Raw genomic sequence first — 13,097 nt, forward strand, 5'->3', positions numbered from 1 at the left:
GATGCCACCAACCCCAGGGCGATACCTGTCAAGCTCTTCCACGAGCCCCCCACCACTATCCCATTCCCCATTTGGGGCGATGGGCCTAGAAACTTCTTCAGCTCAGCAAAAATCCTATCAAGGAGGGGCCTTCACCCTCCCCTCTGTCGGGCACCCTCCCGACTGCAACAGGAGGCTCTGGGGGGACCTCACGGGGAGTTTGGAGAGAGGGGAATGGACTGCATCCTTGTCCCTCACACAGTCTCTGTAAGGAATTCTCCCTGCTAATGAACCTCCCTTCCCCTTCCTCTCTTTCACACTCCCCCCCCCCCCCCGGAATCAGGGCCCACCATCCTTCTCCACTTCTCAAAGGCAGGGCCATGGCAGACGTGTGTTTCCTTTCCTTTAGCACTGGGGTGCAGGAGTCTTCAGCACCCCTTAATTACATGCCCCCTTTTCTCTCATAGCAAAGCCTGGGAAGAACGACATGGTGACACTCTGAACCAGAAGTCGTATCTCTCCATCGGTTAAGAAGTCTTTAGTAAAGAGGACTACTGAAGTTTGAATTTAAGGCGCTAAGTTGTAACCACAAAGGACACATTCCCCAGGTATGTGGTTTCCCGTGAGAACTACACAATAACTAGAGCTTGACCCAAGCCCTTTAGAAAGCCGTCCTCCGACAAGAAATATACACGTATTACAAAAATGGATATTGTTCTCTGCAACGCAGTACTCAAACCTACACAGTTTTCTTTCGTGAGCCGCTTGAAGCTCTCTCTGCCCCTAAAATAAACTTCACAATACTTAACCTGATATCCAAGGTCTCCCTTCATCTGCTCTAACACCTTACAAACACGCGCTCTGTGATGCCTACTTATTTCAGAACGGCTCCTAAGCTAGCTTGTGTGATTTATGGTCAACACTTTAAATTCTGTCTAGACAACACAGATGTCACAAGTTACGCACTCTTAAGACCAGTGACTTTAAAGAGAGACCAAGTAATCTGAATGCCGTGAATAAAAAGAAAAGGGAGAATTTCCCCCAACTGTCTAGGACCTCCATTCTTTCACCTGGTCCAAAGAAACAAACTACCATTCATGTATGTAGACTATTAAAAACATGTGTATTGCTCATATCAACACCACACTAATGTTCTAGAACTAAGTAGACACATGGTATTGTGGTTTAGCGATTACAATGACCTGACATTTCTTACCCAATCCTTAACAGTTTTATATCTAAAATTGAGAAACAGGACTTTTTTAAAGAGCTGATGCTTGCAAACTTTCATGAAAGAAAAAATAATAATTCAGCACAATTTACTCCTGTGCCTGCAGCAGATTATTTTCGAATGTTCATTGAACAAATGACTTCTCAGGGATTACAGGCAATAAATACCCACCATATGTTTTTTTAACCTCTATATAGCTTTTTTTTTTTTTTACCTTTGTATTTCCACAGAATGAAAGATTGGTTCCAGATAAAGCCAATTTCTTTGACAATTCATCGATTCCTCAAGAGTAGAAGAGAAGAGAGACAAGTTCTGATCCCACTTTTCTACAAGATCCTGTAAGATAAACACATGCATGGTCACAAAACAAGGTGTATAATATGGCTGCATTTATGTAACCATAAATAGTACATATTACATTAATGTTACATAAATGCAGCCATATTATACACATTGCTTTCTAACTTTTTTGTGTTTTGTTTTTGTTTTTTTTGGCTTTTTTACCTAGCAGTGTCTTTTAGAGATGCTTTACATCAGTACTCACAGTTTTCTTTTTTTTTTTTATTTAAAAACATTTTTTTAAATGTTTATTTACTTTGAGAGAAACAGAGAGAGCGCATGAGCAGAGGAGGGGCAGAGAGAGAGGGAGAAAGTGAGAATCCCAAGCAGGCTCTGAGCTGTCAGTGCAGAGCCTGACGCGGGGCTCGAACTCACAAACCGTGAGATCATGACCCGAGCCGAAATCAAGAGTCGGGGGCTTAACCGACTGAGCCACCCTGGCACCCCGCATTCTTTTAATTAAATATAATAAGCATCGTGTGGATATTACATCTTTCTCCAGCTAGTATATTTATTAAAGTAAGAGAAAAATGGTTAAAAACCAATTAGTACTAAAATGCTTACAAACCAGGAGACTGGCCCACCCCCTAATGTGGACTCGTAAGAGGGACCCACGCATAAGTCATTTACTTTTGCTGTGTATCTCCATGTTTCCTTCTAAATCCATTTTATATCTCAATACCTTTATTAAGGTATAACTGACTTCAGTAAATGGTGCATTTTTAAATCGCACAATTTAATGTTTTGACATGTGTGTTTTTTTTAAATATCAAAAATTTCATAGACTAGAAACACCCTGCATTCTTCTGATGGAAAGCATCTGATGAGTTTCACATTTTAAATGTTACTGTGAGCAAACATTACAGTCAGGTTGGCGAGTGAAGCTCCACTGAGTACAATGGCTTCTTGTTTACATTTCAAAGTTCTTTTATAGTTGACTTCTGATTTTTAAAATTTATTTAAAACTAAATTCACTTAATTCATTTATGGTCATTGCAAAACTGAGACACAAAAAGAAAGAAAACATAATTTAAAAAATTTCAGAATCCTAACACCCAGAGACAGCTCCTGATATTTCCTCCCATTTTTCTTTAGTTTATTATATTTTTAAAAATTGTAAAAGTAGCACGTCATCTTCATATGATGGAAATAGTACTAAGGTATATTAAGAAAAAGCTTAGAATCTTCTCTTTCACACATTGCTGAGGTAACCATTATTAGTAGTTTGCTATCAATCATTTGGTGCTTTCCTCTACACTCAAACAAATATAGACAAAAGACAGATAACTTAAGATTTTTTTAAAACATATATTGAATTGTACTATATGCATTATTCTACAATTGTATTTTTGATATTATAGTTACATTTAAATATGTTAATATACGTGCCTGTGCATATATCTAAATCATTCTTTTTTTTTTAATTTTCTTTTTTATTTTTTTAAATTTATATCCAAGTTAGTTAGCCTATCGTGCAACGATTTCAGGAGTAGATTCCTTAGTGCCACTCCCCCATTTAGCCCATCGCCCCTCCCCCAACCTCTCCCATAACCCTCAGTTTGTTCTCCATATTTATGAGTCTCTTCTGTTTTGTCCCCCTCCCTGTTTTTATTATTTTTGTTACATTCCCTTACATTCACCTGTTTTGTCTCTTAAAATCCTCATATAAAGGAAGCCATATGATTTTTGTCTTTCTTTAATTTCGCTTAGCATAATACCCTCCAGTTCCATCCACGTAGTTGCAAATGGCAAGATTTCATTCTTTTTGACTGCTGAGTAATACTCCATTGTGTGTGTGTGTGTGTGTGTGTGTGTGTGTATACACCACATCTTTATCCATTCATCCATCGATGGCCATTTGGGCTCTTTCCACACTTTGGCTATTGTTGACAGTGCTGCTATAAACATGGGGGTGCATGTGTCCCTTCAAAACAGCACACCTGTATCCTTTGGATAAATGCCTAGTAGTGCAATTGCTGGGTCATAGGGTAGTCCTCTTTTTAGTTTTTTGAGGAACCTCCATACTGTTTTCCAGAGTGGCTGCACCAGCTTGCATTCCCACCAATGCAGAAGAGATCCTCTTTCTCCGCATCCTCACCAACATCTGTTGTTGCCTGAGTTGTTCATGTTAGCCATTCTGACAGGTGTGAGGTGGTACCTCGTTGTGGTTTTGATTTGTATTTCTCTGATGATGAGTGCTGTTGTGCATTTTTTCATGTGTCGGTTGGCCATCTGGACGTCTTCTTTGGAGAAGTGTCTATTCATGTTTTTGCCCATTTCTTCACTGGATTATTTGGTTTTTGGGGGTTGAGTTTGGTAAGTACTTTTTAGATTTTGGGTACTAACCCTTTATCTGATATGTCATTTGCAAATATCTTCTCCCATTCTGTCAGTTGCCTTTTAGTTTTGCTGGTTGTTTCTTTCGCCGTGCAGAAGATTTTATTTTGACGAGGTCCCAGTAGTTCACTTTCGCTTTTGGCTCCCTTGCCTCCGGAGACATGTTGAGTAAGAAGTTGCAGCGGTGACATGTGTTTCTAACTGTGAAGCAGTCACCTCACGATAAGGAACATACCCTGACCTTGGAAAGGTTTCCTGTGCCCTGCTGTGATTCCTTCCCCTACACCTGCCTATTCCCATCCCTAAACAAGCTCAGATTGACTTTCTGAAACTACACCCTAGTTTATGTTTTCTAGAATTTTATATAAATGAAACCATATGATAGGTATTCTTTCTGGTCTGACTTCTTTCACTCAGCATAATTATTTTGAGATTCGCTCATGTTGTTGCATAGATCAGTACTGCATTTCTTTTTCACTGCTGAGTAGTATTCCAAGGTATAGATATACGACAATGTGTGTATCATCCACCAAGCGTCCACCCAGGTTGTGTCTGTTTTTCACTAATGCAAATAAAGCTGCCGTGAATATTCAGGTGTAAGTCTTTGTATGGACACAAAACTTCCTTCCTTTTGGGTAAATACCTAGGAGTGGAATGGCTGCATCACGTGGTGGGTCTATTTTTTAACTTTTAAAGAAACCTTTCAAGTGATTATAACATTTTACCTGTTACATGGCAGTGTATGAGAGTTCCCACCAACACTTGGGGTGATCAGTCTTTTTTGTTTTAGTCATTCCATAAGACATGCAGTGGTGCCTCACTGGGAATCCAACTTTTCCCCAATGAGTAGTGGAGTTAACATCTTTTCACATGTTTATTTTCCCTCCAAATATTTTCTTTGGTGAAGTATCCACTTAAATCTTTTGCCCATTTCTGTTTTGTTTTTTTTTTTGAGAGTTCTTTATATATTCTTGAAAGAAGTCCTTTACCAAACATAGGCTTTGCAAATATTTCATTCCAGTCCTGGCTTATATATATTTTTGCCCTAACAGTGTCTTTTGAGGAGCACAAATTTTTAATTTTGATGAAATCCAGTTGATAGATTTTTCCTTCTATTGATCAGTCTTTGGGTGTCACGCTGAAGAAAAGTGCCTAGCCTGAGGTCACAAAAATTTTCTGTTTTCTTCTCAAGGTTTCAAAAATTTCTTCTCATCTTTTAGGTTTATGATCTGCTTCTGAGTTAAAGTTTACATGTGCTACAAGATATGGCTTGAGGGGATGTTAAAAATTTGTTTTGCATGTAACTGTTGGCTTTGTCAGCACCATTTCTAAAAAGACTTCTTTCTGGAAATGTCTTTACACTTTTGTTGAAAATCAGGTGCCTGTGTGTGTGTATGCACGCATAATTTTTTTGTAATCTCTATTCTTTTTTTTAGGTTTATTTGATAGTGACACAGAGTGCAAGCAGAGGATGGACAGAGAGAGAGGGAGAGAGACTGAGACAGGCAGAGAGAGAGAGGGAGAAAGAGAATCCCAAGCGGGCTCCGCACTGTCAGTGCAGAGCCTGAGTGGGTCTTGAACCCACAAACAGTGAGATCATGACCTGGGCTGAAATCAAGTGTTGGATTCTTAACCGACTGAGCCCCACCACCACCACCCCGGTGCTCCTGTAATCCCTATTCTGTTCTATTTGTCTATCTTTATGCCAATACAAAGAACTGTTTTGATTAGCTTTACAAGAAGTCTTAATATCAGGTAGTGTTGATGGTCTAACTTTGTTCTTCTTTTTAAAACTTTAAAGTCACTCATCTTCTTTCCTGTAAAGTCTGATCTGCGGTCAATCCCCCCCAGTGTGCATTTCACCTTCTGACCTGCAGTCAATTCCCTCCCTCTCCCCCCCCCCCCCAGGGTGTGTATTTCACCTAAGGTATTATAGTTTTTATCCGCACAAGTGTGACTTTGGTCTCCACGTTTGTATGTGGTGCATATGGTCTTCCACAATCTACTTGTTTCACCGTCCTCGCCTCCAATTCAGACTGCTGCATCAGTTCACGATCCATTTCCATCAGTAAATTTTTTTCATTATGAATTCTATTTTCTTACTTTTTAAAATGTCTGATAGTCTTTGGTTGGATTCGAGACACGGTGATTTTATCATGTGGGTACTGGATACTTTTCCTATAAATATTCCTATAAATATTTCCCTATGAATGTTCCTGAGCTTTGTTCCGAGTGCTGTTAAATTGCTTAGAACCGGTTTCATCATCACGGGTTTTGCTGTTAAGGTGTGTTAGAGCGGCGTTTAACATAAGGCTAACTGCTGTGCCCTTCAAGCGCTCCGTCGACCGCTCACGGAATGCGGCTGGTGGACACGGGCACTGCTCCCAGCCCAGTGTGAGTGGTCCCCTCACCCTGACACGTGGTCTTTTCCCGGGTGCCCAGGAGTTTCCTGGAGTTCACGTGCCAGCATCAGTACTTCCACGGGCCCTTGGAGCTGTGCCCCCCTGGTCCTGCAGCCTGCAGGCTCTGGCCAGCTTTCAGCAGCACCTCCTCTTTCCAGGCTCTGGCCGGGTCACCCTGCTCACCCCCACGCAAGGCCTGCAAACTCAGGTGGGGGCCACCTCGGCTCTTCTCGTTTGTTTCCCTTCTCTGTGGGGTCCTGTCGTTCGATGCCTGATGTCGCGCCCTGGAAGCACAGTCCGTCTCTTTTCTTCTGTTCTGCTGTGGGTACTTCAGGTGGAAGGTGAATCTGGTCCCTCACCTGGAAGCGGAAGTCAGTGTGCACGCATGTGCGTGCACGCAGGTGTACATGTATGTGCGCGTGCGGGTGTGTGTGCACACAGGTGTGCTGTTGTTCAGCTTGAGTACGCCCCATGTATCATTCACTACGTTCATTTTACTTTTTATTTATTTATTTTTAATTATTATGTTCACTTATTTTTGAGAGAGAGAGAGAGGCAGAGTGTGAGTAGGGGAAGGGCAGAGAGAGAGGGAGACACAGAATAGAATCCGAAGCAGGGTCCAGGCTCTCAGCTGTCAGCAAAGAGCCCAACACAGGGCTCGAACTCACAAACCGTGAGATCATGACCTGAGCTGAAGTTGGACGCCTAACCAGCTGAGCCACCCAGGCACCCCTTCATTTTACTTTTTAATGAAAGCACCGGGTGCTCTAAATACTCCTTTTCACGGGGCTCTAAGCCAATTGTGACAAGGTTTGATTTAGAATTCTTTCTGCTTTTTCTAATTTTAAAATATTTTAGTACATTTCCTATATATTCTTATGGATGCTTTTAAATTCGTTTTTTTTGTGATAGTTCTGCTGCTGTTGTTGTCTATTTTTTGTTGTTTCTCTGTTGTTCATTTTTCATTTTAATGTCTGTGGTTGGAGAATATGGTCTATATGGTTTATCCCTTTTTTGCAATTTATTGAGTTTTTTTTTCCCCTCTAAAGTTCAATTAACTGACATCTTCCCTAAATGCTAGTGTGTTTGCAAATAATATGAACTGCATTTATGGGTACACATTTCTCTCTGTCACACTACCTATAGTCAACTATGGTACCTTTACTGTTAAGGACGTCCATATTATTACATGCCTTGTTGAGTTTCCTTAACTCTTTAAGTGATTCTTGGCCACGTTAGCGGACGTGGGGCTGTGCAGAGAGGGACTATCAGCACCGCTGAACCTGAGCTGACCCTATGTTTCAATCCCTAATCATGATGCGTTCCAGCAAACTGCAGGGACACACACAGGTGTGGACACACAGGACTCATCTTAAGAGCAACCGCACAGGAAACAGAAATGAAGCGACTGCATCAGCAAGCAGAGTCTGCAGGCAGGGGACTTGGCGTGGGGCCCGCCAGAACCACGGATGTTTCCAGTAGCAGTGGCACTGCCGGTAAGTCCTGGCTTACGGGGTCCTATTTGTGTATGATTTAAACTTATTTTATTTGCCCGAACTGAAGTTTATGACAACTCTTCACGAACAGTTAATGTTTCCCAAAAAAGTTATTTCTAGGATTCAAAATACTAAATAATCTCATTTCTATATGGGTATATACACGATTTACACAACTCGAAAGGTTGTGAAATGCACAAAATTAAAGTGACAAATAAAACTACAAACAATGACAGTATTTTCCCTTTGCTGTAATATTTACCTTAAAGGGCCCGAGAGAGGAAGACCCTTTAACTGTTGCCAGTGTGATCTGAGACTCTTCCAGCTGAGTGAGTATGTCGTCTATGGACGAAATGATCAGGACGGAGTACATCTCGGAGTGATGCACAACCAAGTGTAACGGGGTCGTGTTCCACAGGTCAATAATCTTAAACAGCGTTTTCTCAAGAATAGCCTCCTTAGTGGCGGAGATTGAGATTTCGTTTATTTCGTGTTGGTGCTGAAACATCTGAAATGAAACATCATTCTTTAATATTCAGCGGATGAAGGATTCCTGATCGCTTACGATGCGGGACTTCCGTGAGTGTGCCCCTCCCGGCCTGACCCTCAGGACAAAGCCCTTCCTAACCATTTCCCATTGCCCACTCTGAGCTCTCAGTGAAGTTTCTAGTCATCGTGTACTTCCTCTAATTGCAGCCCGCGAGAAGGTCAGTGGACACCACCTTCGGTACCCGTGCAGATGGTCCTACCCCCTTCGGCTCTCCCTTCTCTGCACTAACGCCGACAGCCTCACCCCTCCGCGACACACTCTTACTTCTGACAGTGATTCTCGTGATACGACGATCTGAGAGAACGTAATCCGAAAGACCCAGCTTTCCCTGGCTTCCCTTCCCTTCCTTATCTCCATGAGGATAAGCGGCTCAAACATACATTGGTGGATGGAGCATACGCGTAGGCCTTCTTTCCAGTCCCCACAGACAAGATCCTGATACAAGATCTCACAATCACTGCCACAGAGATACTGGGAGAGCTTTGCACTTCCACATCGGAGAATTAACTCACGGGCTAACTGCTCTTATCCCTCAAAGGATCTCCCGCTGGTCCCACATGTCATCTCCACGGGGTTGAAGAGTGATGCCTGAACCTGCGTTTCGGTAAAACACGACCAGTGTTCATCGCCTACCAGAGACGGGCATCACGGTGATGAAATCAGCTGAATGCTTATGGCCTAAACAGACAGTTTGAGAAGGACGCGTGTCTCTGGATGCAGATTATTCAGCCAAAGGCAGATAGGCAACCATAGGACCGTCAGGCTTCTGTGCTGAACAAAGAACCTTGTGCGTCACGCTGACATTCTGAAATTGCTAATGACCAACTCCAGACACTGAGAACGTGTGGGGCAAAATTTCAACGAAGTGTACGTATAGCCCTTTCAACGCCTTATGGTCTGAGTCTGGGACCTGACTGACCAATGGTCGGATCTCCCAAGTAACTTGGTAATATCTAGGAGGCTTCAGATGAGTCTTAGGCCTATCGTTGATTATCTGCCTCTGTGATAAAGCACACGGTTTCTAAAGTGAAAAAGATCAACCACGAAGTGACTGTGTTCGTTTTATGGAAACTATCGAGCTCTTCCTCTGAATTTACGTTGTGACACGTCACAGGTTTTTCAGAGACTACGTAACATGTTGGACAGAAACTGCTGTCATATAACGTCATCATTTATCCACCTGGTAGGACCACAAGTGGGCTCCTGTCACGGGCTGTCCTGAGCAGTCTTGCAGCATGACCGCCGTCCGTCTCTGGGTCAACCACGTGATACGCATCCTGTAGGAAATGAAGGCTGGGTCCCTAGGCCCAATCCTGTCCATCTGGGTACCCATGCTCTACTACGTAAGTTGGTGAACAGAAACACGATGATCCAAATCTTCCAGGAACTCTTGGAGTTCAGTTAAGATGAGCAGCTGGTGGCCTGCTCTCCCCTCTGACCACTGCAATGATCAACCTCGGGAAGAGAGGATTCCTCTGACTCAGCGTTGCAGAGGCTGAAGACCTTGTTCACTTTTGTTCAGATGTTGCATTAACTGTCTTAATTTGGATCCTTCGAAAACTGCATGAGAATCCCTTTTTAAACTATCTATTCACATTAGAAATACAGGGAGAGCGCGCTGGAACCCTTTCAGGTTCTGGAGCCACCAGCCCACCAGCTGATCCCCTCGAGGCCCGTCTGCCCTCACTTTTAGTGCTTGCTGCTAGACTGCCACATGTCACCCTTTACGTGACTTGCCCGGGGATGATGACTCCCATAGCCCAAGACTTTTGTAAAGGAAAATGTCACTGCAGTTGTGCTATGTTTCTGGAATGCTGTTTTGGATACACCTAGCCGATGACGTTGACATATATGTTCTTAAATTATCTAGACATTTTGCTGAATTCACCGCTGGCACACAGATCAGTTAGGAGGCCTGATGATGACCCAGGACAGGGTAAGAGATTTAGACGGGATGAGGATGGAGAGAGCAAAAGAAGACTGAAAGGTTAGTTCATCACTTTCAGCCCAAGCCACTGGAAAACAATGGAGGCGCCATGTGCTGAGACGGGGAAGGGAAGGAAGAGTGGGGTCTGGGAGACGGAGAATGCTACCTGGGAGGTCTCTGAGGCCCATTAAGTGCACCTACTAAATATGTGAGTTCAGGGGGAAAACCAAGGTGAGGGCAAGACAGATGCAGTAATCTAATTTTAAAGATCACCTAAAGGTGTCTTTTAAACTTCTTCTTTTTAGATTCCTTAAACTATCCCCCCGCCATTTCCTCATTTCAACAGATCATTTAGTAGAAAATTATAAAATACTATTTTAAATGACAACAGACGCTGTTAATCACGAAGCCTGAAATAAAAATGAAGCTTACTGTAAACTAGTTATGAAAATAGAAAAAACTGTAACCATATAAATCACGGATTCTATTTTTATAACAAAACCTAGATGGCATGGGGCGCCTGGGTGGCGCAGTCGGTTAAGCGTCCGACTTCAGCCAGGTCACGATCTCGCGGTCCGGGAGTTCGAGCCCCGTGTCAGGCTCCGGGCTGATGGCTCAGAGCCTGGAGCCTGTTTCCGATTCTGTGTCTCCCTCTCTCTCTGCCCCTCCCCCGTTCATGCTCTGTCTCTCTCTGTCCCAAAAATAAATTAAAAAAAAAAAAAAAACCTAGATGGCAAAGCAAATAGCTCCTAATTGTGTATTTTAAGTATCATATCAAGTTGCCGGCAGAGCCATCCCAACATGCTCTTCATTTTACGTGAAGCGGAATACAGCAGCTTGATGTTTCTGTTCCTAGAAGGTGTGCTCTCCGTGAGAAGTAGCCCCGCTACAAAATAAAACACTAATCTCATTTGTCACACAGGCAAACCACTGCCGCTGCTCTCGAATCACCGGGATCACGGTGCCACGGAACGGCGTACCCCGCACCTGCAGCTACACGTAGTTTCTGACCACCTGTCCCCTGCCAGCCTTACTCCCATTTGCACGGACGGTCGACCAACGTCTCCCTTTTCTAATTCCTATTCCTTGCAGATTTACTCACTTGCTTAAAAAACTGGCCCCTCTGGCATCTCAACCTATTTTTGTTTTCAAATAATTTTTGTTTACCTTGAGAGCTAGAAGATTCTCTACTGTGCAGTTCTTATCAAGAGAAACTGACTTTCCGATAATCTGGAGAGCATCCCAGTGCCTTGGCTTCAGACAGGGGTTTCCCAGAGCTATGATAGTAGGCAGCCCTTGTTTAAATTCTGTCACTGATTGCTTAAGATGGGTCACCAGGTCGTTTTTAGGTAAACCTGCAAATAACAACCAATCATTCTTTTTAAACCAGAAAACAAGCTGGCTATGTAACATAATTCTAGTTTTGCAGTTATTAGGCTGTACTAAAATAGTGAGTTTTATTAACATCACCCTCCCAGAGGAATCAACTGTGGATTAAAACAAAGAGCAACAGGGGCGGCCTGGGTGGCTCAGTCGGTTAAGCATCAACTTCGGCTCTGGTCATGATCTCACGGTTCGTGAGTTCGAGGCCCGCGTCGGGCTCTGTGCTGACAGCTCGGAGCCTGGAGCCCGCTTCGGATTCCGTGTCTCCCTCTCTCTCTGCCCCTCCCCCAGTCATGCTCTGTCTCTCTCAAGAATGAATAAACACTAAAAAAAAATTAAAAGAAAAAACAAAGAGGAACAGTTATCAGAACTGATGATTAAAACCCGAGACCAGCAAAGCCAAGTTTTCTTGGCAAATCTGACGCCAGGGCTAGCCAGCTACCACAAAGTTTCCCAGATTTTTACTGACTAGATATACGGACTAGTACACATATACACGTTCAAAAGACTGTTACAGGTTTGGGGCTTTTACATTCTGCTCAGTAAGGAGGACCATCAAAGGGCGGGGGTCCCTCACTAGCGTTTCATAAAGAACATATTTAACACTGCAACACAGGCATGTAGGTCAAAGTTCTGCCACAGACCAGGGCCAGTCTGTCCTCTGGCCCTGGCAAACCTTGCCAGACGGGACTCAAAACCTCTGCCGCTGAAGGTTCAAACCTCCTAAAAGAAAAAGACAGGAGACAGAGGCCTAGCCAAAGACGGGGACTCAGAAAACCCCAAAACTACACCTATATGCTTGAATATCCAATCTGTCCAGATGGGGCTTCTTTCATAAAGCCATGCTGAATGATAAAATGTTTCTAGAGACCTAAAGGAAGAGAGAATCGCTTTGGCTTCTCTAAGGCTACATGTGGGAAAAGAGCAAGATTTTTCTGGGAAAATGTGGATAAGAGAAGCAGTGTCTATTTGCTACACCGTTTGCTGGGGCAGAGACGGGACAAGGCGCCGGAAGAGAATTCGCAGAATGAGCGTCACGTCCCCATTCGCAGAATGAGTGACACCACGGATGATCTGTCCCCGGCTTTCCTCTTTTCTAAATGTTTCGTGATGTTGTTATTATTTCTCGTAGAATTCAAACCCGAGCAAGGTCCAGTATTTTCCTGGCGAGGAGGTTGCAGTCTGCAGCGTCCTGAGGGTAAGGGAGGAGCATCGACAGCGAAAGTGCTCCCTTGCCAGGCGGGTGAGACACTCGCCTCGCGGAGAGGACAGGTCTCACAGAATCGCTGGAACAGGAACATCACTGTCGGCAAGGTTTCAAATTTGAGGATTCGCAGAAGGGAAACCTCTCAAAGGGACTTTTTAGCTATTTCTCCCACTGGCCAAGCGAAGCTGTGGGCGAAAACAGTGAGCATCTGGGTGAACCCTCCGCGTACGGGTGGGCCTCTGTCAT

The 13,097-nt window shown here is 43.6% G+C and overlaps 1 protein-coding gene across 1 annotated transcript in view; it reads right to left on the minus strand.

The window, feature by feature from the left end:
• DNAH14 (dynein axonemal heavy chain 14) overlaps positions 1-13,097 on the minus strand; it is a 312,531-nt gene that overhangs the window by 215,277 nt on the left and 84,157 nt on the right. The window contains 3 exon segments of the mRNA XM_047076479.1: positions 1,425-1,546; positions 8,047-8,292; positions 11,429-11,616. Coding sequence (XP_046932435.1) covers positions 1,425-1,546; positions 8,047-8,292; positions 11,429-11,616 — 556 coding nt within the window.

Source organism: Lynx rufus, unplaced genomic scaffold, assembly GCF_022079265.1.
Source record: "Lynx rufus isolate CCGP_SWC_20201006 ecotype Redwood Valley unplaced genomic scaffold, mLynRuf1.p SCAF_15, whole genome shotgun sequence".
In the NCBI taxonomy this organism is placed as follows: Eukaryota; Metazoa; Chordata; class Mammalia; order Carnivora; family Felidae; genus Lynx; species Lynx rufus.